The following is a 21,391-nucleotide window of genomic DNA, read 5'->3' as shown; positions in this document are numbered from 1 at the left end:
TGAGGATCACCCTGTGGCTAAACATGCCTTGGTGCACGGCCAGCACATCTTGGCACAGTGTTACACCGTCCGGGTTATCTGGATACTTCCCACTAACACCAACCTATCCGAACTCCGGAGATGGGAACTTGCTCTTCAATATATCCTCTCTTCCCGTTATCCACCAGGCCTCAATCTCCGCTAATTTCAAGTTGCCGCCACTCATACCTCACCTGTCATTCAACAACATCTTTGCCTCTGCACTTCTGCCTCGACTGACATCTCTGCCCAAACTCTTTGTCTTTAAATATGTCTGCTTATGTCTGTATATGTGTGGATGGATGTGTGTGTGTGTGCGCGAGTGTATACCCGTCCTTATTTCCCCCTAAGGTAAGTCTTTCCGCTCCCGGGATTGGAATGACTCCTTACCCTCTCCCTTAAAACCCACATCCTTTCGTCTTTCCCTCTCCTTCCCTCTTTCCTGATGAGGCAACAGTTTGTTGCGAAAGCTTGAATTTTGTGTGTATGTTTGTGTTTGTTTGTGTGTCTGTCGACCTGCCAGCACTTTCATTTGGTAAGTCACATCATCTTTGTTTTTAGATATATTTTTCCTACGTGGAATGATTCCCTCTATTATATATCAAACTTTAAAACCAAATTGCCTCATATAGCTGAATGCAGAATAAAACAAGAAAAATACTGGTAAACTCATTTTGTAATAGGGCTCTTGGTTTGCTTGTAATTATAGCTTAAGCTTGAGTCTCCATTATAAAAAATCTGACAGTACTGCCCGATGAGAAGGGTAGGCAGGATTCTACTAAACAGTTCCCCCTTCAGTTTCTAGTATTGTGTCATACACTGACAACTTAAGGGAACACATAGGAAAATTGCCGTAGGACAGAGATCCGGAAATTGTGCTGGATGTGAGACATCACTCGGGCACTTGCGGCCATCGAAGTGGTGAAGGCCACAATCCTCCTGAAACCACATCCTCTTACGGTCGATGGGATGTGCTCTTCAATAGATTTGAAAACAGTGCACCTTTTGAGAGGTGACTCTGTTTCACTGGAAGATTTCCTTAGGATGTCCATCATTTTCTGGGTTGAAATTCCAAATTTCTGTTAGCCAATTTTTGTTATTTGTGAGAGCAAGATTTATTTCTTTAGTTTTCGTGGCCATAAGTGACATTTTGTAGGTTTCCTGTAAGTCATATGTTATGGTTCAGGGAAATTTGTAATTTCGACCCCAAAAGACTGGACATCTCAGGGAAATCTTTGGGTTGAATGAAGTCAGCACCCAGAAAGTTTACCATTATTTCCTTCATTACCGTCATCTGACATATTTTGCGCCACACCATATCATTATGTAATAATCTTAAGTATGCATGAAATTTTCACAGGAACACGCCTCAAACTGTCATTCCCAGACTTCAACATCAATGGACTCCAATAGGAATAAAATATTGAATTTCAAACAGGAGGGAGTTGATAAAAGTATTGATCTGCATTGAAATTACTGGAAAACAAGTGAAGGCAGAATATCCAGTGCCAATCTAACAAATGTCAAATATATGTTCAGATACAGATCAGCACATGCAAATGACAAGTACACAGCTAGATGATAAATGCTTATGCACATGTTTCTCTCTGTCACACTTGAATATGTGATGGGACACAGACCTGGAGTCCAAGTGCCAGCAGACAGTGCAAGGTGATACTCCAGGTCACCAAGTGCACCGAAAGTAGCCATGATTAAGCAACAAGTCGAAGCCACCTTTTCTGATGCAACTCCACAACTAATTGTTTCTGAACCAGAACCTGCAATGGTGTGGCTATTTGTGTTTCGTCTTACAGAAAACAATTCCACTGACCTTTCGGTGATTTCTTCTCTTGCAGTTTGTCCACATGCCTTCCCGTTTACAAAATGTCAATGTTCATCGGTTAGACAAAGCTGTAGTAGAAAATACATACCTCGACAGCTCACATCAAAATGTCTTTCAGTGTCAAGTTACCTGAACGAGTAATTGAAAGGTAGTTTGTGAGTAAAAACTTCAACTTCTTTGATACAAAACACCATCAAGCCCGTGGTAATCTTAAGTTACAGTTTTGTCTCTCACAAGCAATCACTAACTCATAATAGCCAGTAACAAACAGATTGTCAGTGACATAACACTCCCTAAAACATTGCACAATTTGGCAACCACGAATGATCAGTTAGAGGTTGCGCCTTGTACAACATGCCTTGCGGATTTTGGCTATTAATAATTCTTTTAAGCTTACAAAATACACATGAACGAACTGCCCTCTGATTGACTGATATACATCACAACCAATCAAATATTAGTATTAAGCCATGCAATTCTGTGTCTTACTTTTGACCAATCATAACTTAATAATTTTTATGAACAGTTTATCGAAAGAACAAATTTATAAACTCCACAAATATCAAAATAATTCCCTCTTTCAATAACAAAATTATCACAAAATATATCTTGTTTTCCCAGTCCCAATTTCTCTCTTTCTGTCCACAGTTCTAATGCCTAAAATATACTCTGTTAATAGACAGAAAAATTCACACCATCAATCACATTAATTAACTGACTAGCAATAATTAATAGAAGTCATTATAATGGCAATAAATACAGTTCTGTTTCTCAAATATACGGATTTAGCTACTTGATACTTTCACAGTTCAGAAAATGCTGACACCTTTCAGTCACAGCCGAAACTACTTGAAGCTAGCTCCTGGATCTAAGTGCATCTATCATGCGAGACATGACTCGTATATGAAGCTGTCTGCCTGCTACTGTCCCTTACTTATATAAGTGTGACGCAAGGTGCTACACATCGAACCTTAGCAATTTGTAATGATATCACTCAGAATATCTCTTTCTCTCAAAGAACAGTTCAGTTTGCTCTACTCCTTCAAAATTCCCTGAAATTACTCCATCTCTTCAGGTAAGTTCAATCACCCTCAGAATTCCCAATTTTTGAGGTTTTCCAGGCAAGTTGTAGCACTGCATCTTCAATGAACATCAGGTGAAGTGGCCCATCCAGTCTTCAGCCACACTACCCGATACCTCCATGTATCCTATTGTGCAAAAGAATTTCAGTCAAGAAACTCAGTCAGATAAGTGTGGCTCCAACAGACAAGCATGTCATACGTATCTACCTGTCTGTGGCAATAGGCTTATTCTTATCAAGATGACGCTGTCATGAAACTTTTCTCTGAATGTTCATTCTGCTTTCCAGGTCATAGGTCCTGCTACATCATACATTAAACACACACCACGCTCTCCCTTAGACGCCTGATCACAAACTGTATACAGTAGCGAACTCCACAGATGATTGAGTTTTTTCTTGAGGGAGCACCAACAATACTGATGTAATAAGCAGTTGTTTGTCAAGAAACATATGCAGTTCACAAACAACTGTCTCAAGCACACCACCCCTTCAAAGTCTTGTAGTAACATTTGAAATGTTTCTGTCCAATATTTTTTCCGTGATCTTAAAACACTCATTTTTAGCTCCTCTAGCAGCCCAATAATAATGGAATACACAATTTGCTGAAAATTCCTCACTTTAGTCAGTAAAAGACTCAAGTTTCTTTCTTTTCTTCCTCAATGGCATCGGTACGTGTAAGAAAACCACTTATAACTACATACTTCTGCCTTCGTGCACCACAGTAAAAGTAAAGTAAAAAGTAAATAAAACTTCACAATGGACAAGACTAAAAATGAAAATCTGAGATGTGCAGTTCGCTGAAGAGAATGCACAGATTAGACCACTTAACTTGCCAATTGTTTCATTCTTTCACAGAGATCGTAGGGTTTAGCAGCACGATACGAACACTTTTCCCGCGCCGTAGAAAAAACCTCCCAGACCAACTGTCATCCTGTAACTCTAACTATTCTGACAGATATGAATACTTGCAAAAATTCTCCTATACCAATGTTCTAATCGCCCATAAGATAAAAGGAATAGTAAGAATCATTGGAACGTAAAGAAATAGTTTTGACATATCTCCATATTAAAGCTGCACAAATGTCACAAAACCACTTCTATCAAATTTCCATTAAGCAGAACTTACATTGTAGTACAGACAGTGCTTCGGAGTTTTCCCAGTCTCCAGAATGTCGTCATAGTTCCGATGATCAATGAGAAGCAATCCTCCACGTTTTACACATTTCTTGAAATTTTCCAGAGCCTTCCTGCAGCAGTAAAAAACAGAAGTTTTGCATCACTTTTTTTTACATCAGAATAGTGTAAAATATCAGTATATAGACACTACATTTTCCAATTATAGAAAATCAGCATAATAAACACAAATACACATAATGGATTAAAAAACCTTTGTTTACAAAATGAAGTATCACTGTCATCTGCCACTCTTGCTTATACAATAAAAACCCCTTTTTACACTTTCAGTACAATGTGTAAATGTAAAATGCACAAAAGCATACAAAACAACAAGCGAAAATGAATAAATTACTCTTACTGTCATTCTCTTTATACTGTTCAAAACATGAAATAAAAACAATTAAAATTTTGCCTGTTTAAAAAAATCTTAAATGTGGAAGCAAAAGTCTTTTGAGAAACCACATTAAAAAGATATTAACATTCTAATGTGAGAATTATTATTCACAGTCATTATAACATTATGGTAAATAAAACTTGTAACACAATATTAGTTAAAACATAAAGATGGCAGTCTCTGTAAACAGAGAACAACGGGCATGAAATCTACAGCTCATTGGCAACAGGGAGGTCACTTGGTTCATGGATGTCCTGGGTGAGAAAGTGGTTGTTAACTGTCGTCGTGTTATGGAGCACATTGAGGAGGTATGTTTACTTTTGACATCAGGTCATATCAAACTTAAAACTGTACAGATTAACATATTCCACACAGAAGTAATAACGATTCGTGAAAACCTATTATAGAGATATCCACCTTCAAAACATGTATTTATTTTTATAAAAGACTGTGAAATTAAATTAAAGCTGTTGTAACACAACACAATAAGCAGATGGAAGGTTGATACTAGAGCTACTAGCGTCAGATCGTGGTTACCATTAAGGCAGTGACTTTCCCACCCTTCCAAACACTTCCAACTTATAACACAGGCAGCTGTGACCCAACACACCGACAATGAACTTCTTGCTTCCTGCACTAACTCTCATTCACACAATCAACAACTTTGCATATATTGAGAGTTTTCTGCTTTGTCGCAAAACTGATTTTGAGCAGGAATACAATGCACTTTTTACAGAAATATGTGTGAAAATCAATGTTAAAGGTCTTGATAATGCCAAACAAAACTTAAAATGCAAAAAAATGTTGCAAACACAGAATCATTAATCATCGAAAAGCGTTGTACTGAGAGAACAGGACTTCTGTTGGGACCGACAAAAATGAACATAAAAAGCGGGAAAATGTAACGTGTGAGAACATAAAAATGGGGTTTTACAGAAGATCTAAAAATGGGGTTTCACAGTAGATCTGTACAAACGAAAATGAGGATGGGCTACCATCAATGATTACTGCACAGCACATATAAGCATGTAAAACATCAGTGAGGTTCTAGCTACAGTTCTCTCCCTCCCTCCAATCCACAACCCCCCGTTCCTTCCTTCCTTCCTTCCTTCCTTCCTCCCTCCCTCCCCCCTCTCTCTCTCACACACACACATACACACACACACACACACACACACACACACACACACACACACACACACACAAACAAACACACACAGACTTGTGTCTGTAATGACACTGACAGTTTGTGGATTTGTGAATGGTTGTCCAAGTAATTGGAAAGAGAAGGAAGGGGCAAGTGGAGAAATAAAAGAGGGGATGGGTCTGAGTGGTAATGGCAAAGTGAGGATAATAAAAGACAGAAGTCACAGATCTGGGTATGTGGAGCACAAGAGACTGGAAGTAGGAGGAAACAACAATGAGAGAAGGGGGAGGGAATGGGGATTAGTGGGTTGGTAGTGGTGCTGGGGGAGGGGCAGGGCAGAAATCTGGAGAAGGGGAGCATGTCTGCTGTCTTGCCCTTCTCTCTCCCTGAGCCACTCCCGCCCTGTCTAGATGTGGCTCTCTCCCTTTGTAGACATGCCTCTTTGTCAGATCATTCCGGTTTGCTTTTTTAACAGCCACTAGCTTCGTTAGCAGCCACTATCGCTTTCCAGTAGCAGACCAATGCACACAGTTTCTTTCATTTCACAGAAGAAAAAGCGTACCTGCCACCGTAACAGAACTGATCAATACAGCTTATTTGGTTACATATGGTAGTAAACAATACTCAAAGTTGTAGACCCCATCATATTTTAAGTATAGGACTTCACAATACAAGACTTTTTCTGGAAATATATTAATCCTTTGCCCTGTCATCACAGTTGAACTGTAACAAACTATCTTGTAAACATAGAAGCATTAAAACACCTTTAATTAGAATGATAATCAAAACTTTCATTTGTTTGAAATCGACTATATCAATGATCACTATCAATAACGTTATTTATTTTACATTTAAATCTGAAGAAGTGACATAAAAAATATAAAACATACTTTGAAATTTTTTTGTAAATGTAACTTCAAGAATTGATGTCTCACATTACCATGTTCAAACTCGAGTGTATCGTAGTTCTCTTTGTATCTGGACAAAGAGTCACACACCCAATACTGTTGTGTTTTAGGGTTAAGGTGGATGTATCACGTTCTTTGTTCATTTGTGTTGTTTTTCACAAATGTGCATACACCAACTAACTAATAGTATCAGAAGGATAAAATGAAGTTTAAAATGCAACTCACATTTGAAGAACGCATCGCACAAGATCGTAAACTCACCACCTTTTTGCAGCCATGCAAGAATTAATCATACTCTTACAGAAAACAAAGCCAACATAACAGTTCCTGTCAGGTTTTAATCGTCATAGTTAGCTGAGTTTTTACACGACAACCCAGTCTGATTTTGTCACAACCAAAGAGGATACTGACATTAAAAAACCAGGTTTTATGTTAGCTATAGAAAGAACCGTATTACTTACTTTTGGTCTCTCTGGTCTCCTGTGACATCGGGCAGATGCGCAAATGAATTTCCGAGGCAGATCACTGCATCGAAGCCATCTCCGACAAGGTCAGCTATATCATCGGCGAGGGTCAGCCAATTGGCTTCCTCGATTACTGAAAATGTATTTACAATTATAACAGTGAACTAGACAAATTTAAGCTTACAGGCAGTATATCATAAGACTTAAACTTCATCTCAGACACAAACCACTTGACAATTTCAAATTAGGACAAAGTTTGGTTAGCAAACTTAATTAAAAAGCACAGATTTTTCACTTTTTGTTTGTTTTGTTAATCGCCTACATTCTTCCTAGTATTACAATTTTCATAAATGTTGAAGAACTTTAAAAAGAGCAGATCTGAATAACCCTGTTAAAATACAGAGCTTTTAGAGTATCTTCAAGATATTTGGTCACGAATGGAGGTTTGAAAACTTTGTCTCCTTCTTCTTTTTCCTGACTTCATCTCCTATCCTCACAGCGTCTGCATATTAATCTGGATTTGACAATGTCAGTGACAGACGGTGGCTGTATGCCATTCCTCTCCTTGATGGTACTACTTATACATGATCTTCAGTACACTGATAAATTGTTGGTGCAAGGTGTATGTGCACTACTCACTATTTTATCTGTTTTCTTTATTCACCCTCTGACAACTCAAATAATTCGAATCTAGCCTACAGTTTAACAACTGTAGTAATTATTGACAGTAGGCATTCTGCTGACAACCACTAAAAATATTTATTGCTATTTTAATTTAAACATTTTGTCATTTTATAGCTAGTGAAAACAAAAGCTGCCACCAAATGAAGACCAATGGCATTAAATTTAAAGTAATAGAGCATTAAAACTAAAAACATAAAAAGTACTTACATAGGACACCAAAGCCCACTCTTCAACATTAAGTTCTGACATTACAGAACACAGTTTCCAGCAGTTCAAAAGCAATTATGTACTTTGGTACAAGTATACTCATCCTATCAAACACCATGTGAGCATTCGAATTAGGTAGTGGTTGGATTTCAATAGTGGTAAAATGATGAGCGAATAAACAAACAGTCCGTATAAGCTCAGAACTAAAAAGATATCAATATCTGGAGTTGACATCATACAGCTGTCGGATGCATACTGTAATGAATTTGCCTCCTCGGAACTTTTGCACGTCAATTGAAATGTTCAATTCCATACAAATTTTGGCCCAACATGAGTTAATTTTCATATTAAAATTATATATCCTACATCCAAAGTTTTTTTTCATATATTTGATTGCAAAACCACTATTTTTCTGATAACATAATTTAATTTTCCATATTGATCCATTTTGCAACACTGACCTCGAACCATGAAAATCAGTAATAACAACTGTCAACTTACATGATGCAAGAACTACTTTACAGTAAAGATAATACTGTTATGCCTCAGTTTTAATATAAATAAAATTTCTGTCTTTAGTTACAATTTTTCTAATTTTACTATCAATAATATAACTGGCTGCGTACAGTTACAGGAAGCTGTTATTTTTCATAGCGTCAAAACTTGCAGCCTTTGTTGTGAACTTTTAGGCACATAAATCTTCACATAAATAATTGTTTCCATAAATAATTATTTCCAGAGAACATTGTGTAAGTTATAGTCAAAAAGCAACTTTAACTAAGAAAGTCCTGTTAATAATAATTTAGATTATATCTGGTTCTAGAAGGAACTGAAAGCTATGTACGAAATACTTATATAATTTTTAGGCTCCAAACACGCCAGAGGTAACAAGAATTAACAATATTCCAGTGACTTGTCATTGAAACACTTTGGACCAATAATTTTGGAAAGCTTATATAGGAACAAAGAAGACACCCTAGAAAACAAGGCAGCCATAGCAAGATTAGTAACATTTATCTGCCAATTTCAAGTTTACTCCCTTCAAAAATTATTTAAACGTTGACATCAACAGAGTAGACAAATGAGTGTTGTAAATTTTGCATCAGTTTATCCATGAAGATTTAAGAGAAGGGAGTAACATTATATGTGAATATGTCATCCAGTATTAAAACATTACCTGGAATATTACAGGAAACTTACGATAGGGAAGCAAATAAAATTACAGTGTAAATGAGAAAAGTGTAAAGAAACCTCAAGTACATATTGGCTGCGTACATGAAAATCAAGTAAGATGATGTAGATCATCACCAGAGGCAATGGAAGAAATACGGATAAATACAAGAAATATAATGAAGCTATGTTATGCGAAAAAAAAGTGTTTCTGTATAAAATAAAATGCTACAGACAGTAAGTGAAATTTGGGGGGGGGGGGGGGGCTGCAGATGCTAGTTAGGATGTGTCTGACAATAAAAGTGACATTGCAGTAGATGACAGGCAGATCAGGGGGACATTTTCAATGTCACCTTGGGGAAATTGGGAAGACTGGACACACAATTTGAATATTGAAAACTTAAAACAAAAATAATATTGAAAATTCAAAATTATAGATGCAAACAGAAAATAATAGTAATATTGAAAACTTAAAATTATCTACGCAAACAGAAATCAAAAACAATAACAATGAATTAAAATCAGGGTAACAGGAAATAGTGAAAGAAAATAATGAGCAGTTGGGTTTTAATCTATAATATCAAATATCAGAACTAATGAAAGAGACGAAGGCAAGTTTTAAAAATTTGAATGATAAATAGACACTGTTGGAAACAAAATTATGATTTTCACAAACAAAGTCAAAGATAGTCGAAGCCCAGTTGTTAAACAAGAACAATCTGTTGTAGAAACTGATACTACTTTTGTGGTACCAGAAACTTGTGTTAATACAACCCCGAAAATCATAACTTATCCAGTGTCAACAAAACTAAAATTATTTCTGTTGAAAACAATGACCCAGTCAGGGCTAATGAAGAATCAGAATTAGTAGTTAACACTGATTCTGTCACTTGAACATCTGCATGCATAAAAGTATTTTCAAATACAATTCTTTCCTTCAACAATTTTTTGTTATTTTCTACTCAATTACAGCTTAACTGGTGCTCATTGTACCCAGAACTATTCCGTGAACAGTTTAGAAACAGTAATGTACAGGTTTGGAATAATGCTGCAACTAATAAAATGCTTACTACAGGATCCAAATCACAAATTTCAGCATACAATGACAATGCTGTAGCCAGTAAATATAGACAGACGATGAAAAATTTGAAAATATTATTGTTTCCTCCAACACAACTGAAAGTATGTCAGCCAGTAAAAGTGAAATTATATTTGTTTGTGGTCAAAACATACACAGTTCTAGTTTGCTGATAAGTTTTAAAGTAATAATGAGTGAAAATGTAGTAGTAGCACTGTGCATGCTTACAGAAACTGAGTTGAGGAAATTATTTTTGAACTACATTTGAGTAAGAAGTAGCAGTAGTCATGCACATATAAGACAATGGTGATAATACTAAAATTTTTGTCTCTGAGTGAAAATTCTAAGACTTTTCTGCTTTTTAGTTAAATTTCAATGAGACTGATTTAAATATATGGACTTTGAAATTTTTGCTATGATATTGACAATGTTACAGAGGTACATTTTATATTGCATTTGTTGTTTTTGTGGTCTTCCATCCAGAGACTTGTTTGATGCAGCCCTCCATGCTACTCTATCCTGTGCAAGCTTCTTCATCTCCAAGTAACTACTACACCATACATCCTTCTGAATCTGCTTAGTGTATACATCTCATGATCTCCCTCTATGATTTTTACCCTCCCTGCTTCCCTCCAACACTAAATTGGTGATCCCTTGATGTCTCAGAATGTGTCCTAGCAACCAATCCCTTCTTCTAGTCAATTTGTGCCACAAATTCCTCTTCTCCCAAATTCTATCCAGTACCTCCTCATTAGTTAAGTGATCTGCCCATCTGATCTTCAGCATTTTCTGTAGCACCACATTTCAAAAGCTTCTATTCTCTTCTAGTCTAAACAATTAATCTTCCATGTTTCACATCCATACATGGCTACACTCCATACAAATACTTCTAGAAAAGGCTTCCCGACACTTAAATCTATACTCGATTTTAACAAATTTCTCTTCTCCACAAATGCTTTTCTTGCCATTGCTAGTCTACATTTCACATTCTCTCTACTTCGACCATCATCAGTTATTTTGCTCCCCAAACAGCAAAACTCCTTTACTACTTTAAGTGTCTCATTTCCTAATCTAATTCCCTCAGCATCACCTGACTTAATTAGGCTACATTCCATTATCCTGTTGACGTTCATCTTACTTCCCCTTTTCAAGACACTGTCCATTCCTTCAAACTGCTCTTCCAGGTCCTTTGCAGTCTCTGACACAATTACAATGTCACCAGAAAACCTTTATTTCTTCTCCATGGATTTTAATTCCTACTCCAATTTTTTTTTTTTTTTCCCCCTTCATTGCTTGCTCAGAATACAGACTGAATAACATCAGGGATAAGCTAGAGCCCTGTCTCACTCCCTTCCTGACTGCTGCTTCCCTTTCATGCTCCTCGACTCTTATAACTGCCATCTGGTTTCTGTACAAATGGCAAACAGCCTTTCGCTCACTATAATTTACCCCTGCCACCTTCAGGATTTGAAAGAGAGTATTCCAGTCAACACTGTCAAAAGCTTTCTCTAAGTCTACAAATGCTAGAAACGTAGGTTTACCTTTCCTTACTCTATCGTTGAAGATAAGTCGTAGGATCAGTATTGCCTCACGTGTTCCAACATTTCTCCGGAATCCGAACTGATCTTCCCCAAGGTCAGCTTCTACCAGTTTTTCCATTCGTCTGTAAAGAATTCGTGTATGTATTTTGCAGCCGTGACTTATTAAACTGACAGTTCGGTAATTTTCACACCTGTCAACACCTGCTATCTTTGGGATTAGAATTATTATATTATTCTTGAAGGCTGAGGGTATTTCGCCTGTCTCATACATCTTGCTCACTAAATGGCAGAGTTTTGTCATAGCTGACTCTCCCCAAGTCTATCAGTAGTTCCAATGGGACGTTGTCCACTCCAGGGGCCTTGTTTTGACTTATGTCTTTCAGTGCTCTGTCAAACTCTTCACACAATGTCATATCTCCTATCTCCCATTTCATCTTCACATACGTCCCCTTCCATTTCCATAATATTGCCTTCAAGTACATCACCCTTGTGTAGATCTTCTATATAGTCCTTCTATTTTTCTGCTTTCTTTTCTCTGCTTAGAGCTGGTTTTCCATCTGTTCCTGTCAATCATTCCCTAATGCTCTCTCTGAAACTCTCTACAACCTCTGGTTCTTTCAGTTTATACAGGTCCCATGTCCTTAAATTCCCACCTCTTTGCCGTTTCTTCAGTTTTAATCTACAGTTCATAACCAATAGATTGTGGTCAGGGTCCCCATCTGACACTGGAAATGTCTTAGAATTTAAAACCTGGTTCCTAAATCTCTGTGCTACCATTAGATAATTTATCTGAAACCTTCCAGTGTCTCCAGGCCTCTTCCACGTACGCAATCTTCCTTCACGATTCTTAAACCAAGTGTTAGCTATGATCAAGTTATGCTCTGTGCAAAATTCTACCAGACGGCTTCCTCTTTCACTCCTTATCCCCATTCCATATTCACCTATAACTTTTACTTCTCTTCCTTTTCCTACTATCGAATTCCAGTCCCCCTTGACTATTAAATTTTCATCTCCCTTTACTATCTGAATAATTTCTTTTATCTCATCATACATTTCTCCAACCACTTCATCCTCTACGGATCGGAGCTAGTTGGCATATAAACTTGTACTAATTTGGTAGGTGTGGGCTTCGAGTCTATCTCGGCTACAGTAATCCATTCACTATGCTGTTCATAGTAGCTGACCCACGCTCGTATTTTTTTATTCATTATTAAACCTACACCTCCATTACCCCAATTTCATTTTGTATTTATAACCCTGTATTCACCTGACCAAGAAGTCTTTTCCTCCTGCCACCCAAACTTCACTAATGCCCCCTATATCTAACTTTAATCTATCTATTTCCCCTTTTAAATTTTCTAACCTATCTGCCCAATTAAGGGATCTGACATTCCATGCTCCGATCTGTAGAACACCAGTTTTCTTTCTCCTGATAGCGACATTCTCCTGAGTAATCCCCGCCCGGATATCCAAATGGGGGACTATTTTACCTCTGGAATATTTTATCCAAGAGGACACCATCATCATTTAACCATACAGTAAAGCTGCATGCCCTCGGGAAAAATTATGGCTGTAGTTTCCCCTTGCTTTCAGTCGTTAGCAGTACCAACACAGCAAGGCCATTTTGGTTAATGTTGCAAGACCAGATCAGTCAATCATCCAGACCATTGGCCCTGCAACTAATGAAAAGGCTGCTACCCCTCTTCAGGAACCACACATTTATCTGGCCGCTCAACAGATACCCCTCCATTGTGGTTTCACCTACGGTACAGCTATCTGTATCACTGAGGGACACAAGCCTCCCCACCAACTGCAAGGTCCATAGCTCATGGGGGGCGGGGGAGGGGGGGGGAGGGGAGGGGGGGAATTTAAGGAATTTTTTATACTCTCTGACTGCTACAACTGATTAGCGAAGATAGTTGGTGGTTTGGAGTTTTCAAATATTTCATATTCTTTATGTTTCACTTAGCAATGGTGGTAATTTTCAAATGTATTGATCTAGGAATAAAAAGTTGAAATTATTCTAGTTTAAACTGCATAACCATTTTCATTTTTGGCAAGATAGGAAATTAATAAATTTTTGGTTTATGCTGACGCTGTGGTAAGAGTAATATGTACAAGAGAATGTGAGTTATTACAAGCAACATAAAAAGAAAAGATCTGGAAAAAAATGTTTCTCACGAGTGTCAGCTATTTTCAGTTATTCTACGTATAATGTGAAGTATGTATTACTCATGGTAGAACAAATGCATGGGAAATTACTATGCTCTTGTCCTGTTGTTTGTGAAGTAGGTAATGCTGAATATGCTAGATTTGGTATCTGTAACACGGTAAAGTGAAATGAATGTTACGTTGCTGTTATCACATTTCTGAGAGGCAAGTTTATTGCTGTTGATGTTTGGTTGTGAATTATAAGGGGAAGTGAATATTTTGTGAGAATTAATGGAAATGTGTTATGGCTTGATGATGATGATGATTATATCACTGTACTGTAGGGAAATATGATGTTACAGAAGCAATGATGATGCAAAAAGTTATGGCTAAGTATTTGTAATTGGAGGAAGTGGATAATAAATAATGTAAGAAATTACACAAAGAGAAAAAATATATAGTTTGCATCAAAGCAAAACAGGAACCAACCACAGTAGGAAACTGCACTGTCCAGTGAAATGGTAATAAGAGATGAAGTCACTATTACTTGAAATATGAGAAATGCCATTTAAAAACAAAAATATAGGTAGCAGCTGGAAAAAAGACTAACTAAAAAAAGACATCTTATTTATTGGTACTAATAAAATGGAAATATTGTGTGGCTAGAGCCTCCCGTTGGGTAGACCATTCGCCTGGTGCAAGTCTTTCGAGTTGACGACACTTCGGCAACTTGCGTGTCCATGAGGATGAAATGACAATGATAAGGACAACACAACACCCAGTCCCTGAGCGGAGAAAATCTCTGACCCAGCCAGGAATCTTACCCGGGCCATTAGGTGTGACATTCTGTCGCACTGACCACCCAGCTACCAGGAGTGGACATTGGTACTAAACTACTTTGTACATGGAATAATTTTGAGTGCACTATGAACTTTCACTCTGTCTGTGCGCTGTGAAAATTTACAGCTAGTGTTTGTCTTTTATACTCTATCATGTCAAAACTGACTATATAACTTATTTTTACTTGTGACTATTACTTCAACAGGTTGAATTTCCATACTGCAATATTTTTCAGTTACTTTACCTGTTTATCTTTGTTGCAATTACGTTATATTGTAAGTCTGTCTTCAACTGTTTCAGTATAAAAATCATGTAAGTGTGCAGTAAAATAATAATCTCACTACTATTAAATATGCTCAATTAACAATATATTTTGCAAACTGAACAGCAGGAAAATAAGACTTATTTACTGTTTATAATGAAAAACTTCTGATATGTAAAGCATTATTAATACTTTGGATTTTTCACTGTGTATGAATCACATGCTGTTTTTGTGAGCCAGAGTTAGAAATGGAAAAATCTTTTATATGGATTACGAAAACTATGATCTAATATTTTGTATTATTGCTGTTTCGAATTAACTGAAGATAAATAGATTTCAAAAACTGCTGCCATGTTAGGGAACATATATTCATATTGAAAAATAAATTTCAATTTTTACATAAATGAAAGTCAGACGGAGAAAATGTTACTATAGTCAGCCAGTGTTTGCGGTGCCAGAACATCTAGTGCTTTAGTCAACAAAAACTGTTTAAAACAAAATGAAAATGTAATTATTTCATAAACTATGTTAATTTTGTTGAAAAGAGGCATACAGTAACAGAAAGTGATGTTTTTCAGACCGATGCAAAGTTAGTGGTTATACGAATCTATGAGGCAAAGTGTATTTTTCTTGGTTTAATAATCATGTTGCAATATTATGGATAAAATGCGAGGTTTATAAAGTAAAGCAGTTTTTCAATGTTAGGCATATTAATGGCATTATGATGAAGTTTTGTGAGATATTTTGTGATGTTCATGAGGTTTACATTAAAATGAAAATGATAAAATTGTATTGTGAAGTATGATACCAAGACAAGGTTTATGCTGTGATGAATGTAAGATTTATGATGTTGATAACAACAATGATGATGACGATGACAATGTTTGGGAAATGAAATGTTAGGGTATTTTGTTTTGTAATGCACTGCACTTTTATTTGTGATTGTATGCTGTATGAAATTCTGAGAAATGACTGTATGTAAGTTAGGTAACATGATGACATTAAATATTGGTTTGTGTAGTTATATTACTGATGCTTATGAAGTTTGAGCTGGGTCTGATTTATTGGTCATATTTGGATCGTAGTTAACAACTCTATGATCATATAGCAGTGGCATTAGAAAGAGTTAGTCTTGGTAGTAAATGGCCAATATGTGCTAAATATGTTGTTACTGACTATGAAGAATTAATGCCTTATGAAAATATTCAAAGTTGTTTCACACTGTAAAGGCATATTTGTATATAATTAAAAAGTGCAGGATTGTTCAGTGTAAAATATAACGGGAGATTATTTTTGTTAAAAAGAATATAAAAAGTTGATATACGCTTGTATGATGTGTTTACTGAAATGTGAGATTATTTAGACCAGTTAAGACTATTGTTTTTGATTCTTCAGAATTATTATTGTGTATACTACTTTTTTATTATGTGTGTTTTTACTGTTTTACATTAATTATTTACAACTGAGAAACCACAGCATAACTCGAAAATTTATCTTAAATTTAAAATAGTTAAATGATCTCAATACTTCAATGTTTACCACTGAATCTAGTGTCATGTTGTACTCTGGTCTACTATTTTCAAGTTATGATTATAGAAAACAGGTTGATTTCAATCCTTAGCAAGTAACTCAAACCTTAGTTGGATGAATGCAATTCTCTGCTTATCTACAAAATTTTGTCTTCTACTGTCTTATCTGTTAATTATAATAAAGTCATTTAAATTATCTTTACTAAAGTTATTGTCATTTCAAAAATACTGTTATATTTTTATATATTTCATTTTTAAAGATGGGCCAGAACCACAATATTAAAATCTAATTATATTTTATTGTAATTCTAGTGAAAATGTTTTTTCAGGAAATTAACTTTTCTTTTATTTCTCATAATGCAATTTTGTATCGTTTTTTTCAAGCGGTACTGGTTAAACTTGATGATGGAAACAAAGTTATTGGCACCTTTTTAGACCTATCCATGGCCTCATTCCATTCTTCTATATAAATTAGAAACTTATGAAGGCAGAGGAGTGGAATTAGACTTGCTAAGATCATACCTTGTTGACAGGAGACAATGTGTTAAGCTGTATCATACAAATGGGGGACATACACAAACAGTAAAATTTCTTATAAAATTCTTAACTGTGGTGTCTCTCCGAAAAGCACTGCCAGGCCTTTTTTGTTTGTTGTGTACAAAAATCAAACCAAGTAAATTATGGCAACGATACTTCCTTCATAAGCTGATGCTCTACAAAACAGTGACCAGTGCAAAATAATACAGAAAACATTAACCTTATCACAGAATATCCCACCGTAAACAAATTGGCACTAAATAAGGACAAGACAATTCTGATGGAGTTTCTGCTAAATTATAAATCAAGACAAGTAGATACTGAGCAGAGTATTCAGTTGGAACAACTCATAAACATACATTACTGGGTATTACAGTAGATGAACATCTTACATGCAAGGAGCACATCAGCTATACATGTAAAAAAATCTCCTGTGACATCCACCTGCTAAAACGCCAATCAAGCATTATGCTGTGCCGCCTGTCTTAAGACAAATCCATTTTGGAATCAGGCAATTAGGATAATAGCTAATATTAGTAAATGTCAGTCCTGTAGAGAATACTTCATTAAGTATAACATACTAACAGTGTATTCATTGTATGTTCTCAGGACTATACTGTTTGTAAAAGAAAATATGGAATGTAGTATAATCAATAGTGAAATCCATACCTATAATACAAGAAAAAGAGAGGATTATCACATTTATTTAATAATAAAAGAGCGACAGACCATAGTCCATTTTCTGCTAGAAGACATTTTTGTAACAGACTGCCATATAATATAAAACTGTTTAATGGAAATATATTTAAGACAAAATTAAAGCATCTGTCAATTGCTAAATGTTTGTACTCCATAAAGGATTTTTAATGATGTTGTGTATAATTTATCTTTATTTCTAAACTCTTATTAATCTTTGTATGTTCGTAAACATACTATGTCCATGACTGTAAAAGTTATGATGAACAAATAAACCATTTATTTATTATTTACGAGGGGCATTTGAAAAGTCCATGCAAAGTCCGAGAGATGGCACCACCAGCACATATCGAGGTCATGTTTAGTTAGTAGCATCTTTGGAAAGAACGCACACCAAGTTTCAGCCATATTCATCTATTTATTTGTGTTTGGCATTCACGTGAATCAAGGAAGCCGAGTGATTGTCAAAAAATGGACAAACAAGAATTTCGTGTGGTGATTAAACGCAAAACGCCTCAGGAGACTAAAGAGAAGCTTGATAAACATTATGGTGACTCTACACCTTCAATTAGAACAGTTTATAAGTGGTTTCAAAATTTTTGGAGCGGCCATATGGGCACTTACGACTCCAGAAATCATTGATAAAATCCATGATATGGTGGTGGATGACAGAAGAGTTAAGGTGCATGAGATTGTTAGTGCTGTGGGCATCTTGAATGAATGGGTACATAATATTTTGCATAAACATTTGGACATGAGAAAGCTACCCGCAAGATGGGCTCCGTGATTTCTCACGCTTGACCAAAAATGGAATTGTGTGAAGTGTTGCAAGGATGGTTTGCAGCTCTTCAGGAAGAATCCGCAGGACTTTAAGCGTTGTTTCGTCACTGTGGATGAAACATGGATACATTACCATATTCCTGATACCAAACAACAATCTAAACAATGGATTACCAAGGAAGAATCTGCACCAAAAAAGGTGAAGACCAGTCCTTTGGCCGGAAAGGTTATGGCGACTGTCTTTTGGGATTCGCAAGGGATAATCCTCATTGACTATCTGGAAAAGGGTAAAACTATTACGGGTGCATGTTATTCATTGTTATTGGACCGTTTGAAAACCGAGCTGAAAGAAAAACGCCGGCGATTGGACCGCAAAAAAATCCTTTTCCATCAGAACAATGCACCAGCACACACCTCAGCAGTTGTGGTCGCAAAATTAACGGAAATAGGATTCCAACTCATTTCACAACCCCCCTATTCTCCAGACTTGGCTCCTTCGGACTACTATTATTTCCCCAATTTGAAGAAATGGCTGGCGGGACAGAGATTTTATTCAAACAAGGAGGTTATTGCAGCAACTAATAGCTATTTTGCAGACTTGGACAATTCTTATTATTCGGAAGGGATCAACAAATTAGAACAGCATTGGGCGAAGTGTATAAGTATGAAAGGAGACTATATCGAAAAATAAAAAAGGTTTATCCCAAAAACATAAGTAGTTTTTATTTTTGCATGGACTTTTCAAACACCCCTCGTATTTATTTATGAACATTTAATAGAAGGGAGTAACATAATTGTATCCACAATGGATGCATGTAACCAAATTATGTACAGTAGAATAAAATGGGTAATGTAAGCAAAACCATGAAAGCAAGTAGTAGTAGTGTGTGAACTGACAACTCAACAAACCTATGAACAGGAGTGCTCTTATTTTTTGCACTTTATGAAAATTCAGAACAGTGACCATTTTTAAATGTTGCAAATCTCAGGAGGCTACTTTTATATATAAAAAAAATCAGTAGTTGTCTTGAGAAAGGAATTGAAAATAAATAACTATTAGATCAACCTTCAACTTCACTGATGAACATTTGATGGGAATATACCACTGGGAGAACAATTTTTAATGAAGAACACTTGAGAAACAGAAAAGAAAAATATTAGAAGGTTTATTAGTGGGAAAGAAAAGTACAGTGATGGAAACAATCAATCTGGTATTTATTAGATTCTCCCAACAACCTGTCTTCCATTAGCATTCTGTACTGCTTTTAACACAAATTCATTAAATTTTACATTTGCTGTCTGCTTTCGAACAAGTTCTGGAAAAGTGTCTCAAAAAACACATGCTTTCAGAAGAACAGACTCACAAGGTTCTTAAATCGGCAGAAACTGCTGTTTGTACATTTTTGTCACGGCAAATAAATTGCCATGTAGCATACCATTTGCCATTACTTATTCTTCGATCTTTTAACGTGATGGTTGTGGCAAGTCCAGTGTATCTGTTTTGTGAACAAAATGCTGTTGTCGATTCTGGTTCAACTGGGTACATTGCCAGCTGTTGGTGATACTATTGAGACTGTTTCACTGATACTGTGCATTTCTGCTCAGTGCTTACCTTGAACAAATGAAACTTCTTCCATTACTGCCAGTAGAACATTTGAAATAGAACGCAGAGGTCCTGGCTTATGAAACAGTAGTCTCCATCTTCAGGGAAGAAAAAAATACCTAGTTTTGTGGGAGGGGGGCAAGGGGTGGCTTTATTAGTTGGGCCTCTCTCTAATCTCCACAACCAATTCCTCTCGAGAATGATTGTCTGGTATTCTTCATCAGTCTAAGATTCAACCGAGGTGTCCTAAAAGGCAGGATAAAGAACATTCTAAGAGCACCATGAATAATCACAGGTATGGTTAGTTAGTGCGCAGTAGGGGCAAAAATGCTCTTTGAATTCAGTAGGAAGTGCAGCACCAAGTGTGTCATGCACTGTGGAAATCCTGAGAAGGAACAGATTGTGATTCGACATTACGGCAGTGGCAAAGCCATTGCAGACAGAAAGTAAAAATTGGTTGTGGTGTTTCAGAAGCAACTGTCCCCACCTCAGAATTATAACTAAGTTCAAAAGCTGCCAAAAGGACATCTGTATTCTGTTTCACCCACTCGCTCACCTTTCAAGCCTGAACCCTCATCGACGCAACAATAAAGGTCATTCCTTCACATGACTGTGTAACGTGCAGCCTTCCTTAAAATAGTGAAGTCATTTTAACATGCAACACACTTACTGGAAAAGCATTGCCAAAGGAACATAGATTGCCGTAAACATTTTAGCCAATTTGGCAAGTGAGTTGCAGCATTATTTTATTTACATTTTACCTTTGGTGATTTTGTTGCAACGCCTGGCTCCAGTTCTAGGTCGGCAGAGCCGCTAGGGAGCCAGGCGTAGCACAGGTGTACCTACTAGTCGAGGGTCCCGAGAGCGCAGGCAGCTACGGCTACCGTGGATTCCCATAGGGAACAGCACCAGATCTGCAGGCCGTGGTTCGAGGAGGGGCACTTTGCAATACTACAAAAACCAAAGTATTTATATAATATTTGGAAAACAAGAAAAATAGGAGACAGCTTAAACTACGTAGAGACAGAAAAAACAACTAAATATTGTGAACTGTACAATGACCAGACAAAACATCACAATGTTCTCAGTCTATCTTCACTGATCAAACAGCTGCAGTGTATCGCAGAGTCAAAACCAGCTGCAGTATATCACTACATTTTTAACTTTCCAGCTGAGCCAACGGTTGCATTTTTTTAGGCTGTACAGGAGCCACCGAGTGATGTCGCCCCCAGCAGGCGTCATGAATGTGAGCTCAGGCTGACTGCACAAACTTGGAAAAAAA

At 36.6% G+C, this 21,391-nt stretch overlaps 1 protein-coding gene across 1 annotated transcript in view; it reads right to left on the bottom strand.

The window, feature by feature from the left end:
• LOC124550652 (glycine N-methyltransferase-like) overlaps positions 1-21,391 on the bottom strand; it is a 52,050-nt gene that overhangs the window by 16,417 nt on the left and 14,242 nt on the right. The window contains exons 3-4 of the mRNA XM_047125376.1: positions 7,029-7,164; positions 4,069-4,189 (exon numbers count right to left, since the gene is read on the bottom strand). Of these exons, the coding sequence (XP_046981332.1) occupies positions 4,069-4,189; positions 7,029-7,164 (257 nt within the window). The remainder of the gene's footprint in view (positions 1-4,068; positions 4,190-7,028; positions 7,165-21,391) is intronic.

This window comes from Schistocerca americana, chromosome 9 (genome assembly GCF_021461395.2).
Source record: "Schistocerca americana isolate TAMUIC-IGC-003095 chromosome 9, iqSchAmer2.1, whole genome shotgun sequence".
NCBI lineage: Eukaryota > Metazoa > Arthropoda > Insecta > Orthoptera > Acrididae > Schistocerca > Schistocerca americana.
Note: the sequence above shows the minus strand (reverse complement) of the source record. Positions and strands in the feature narration are given on the sequence as shown.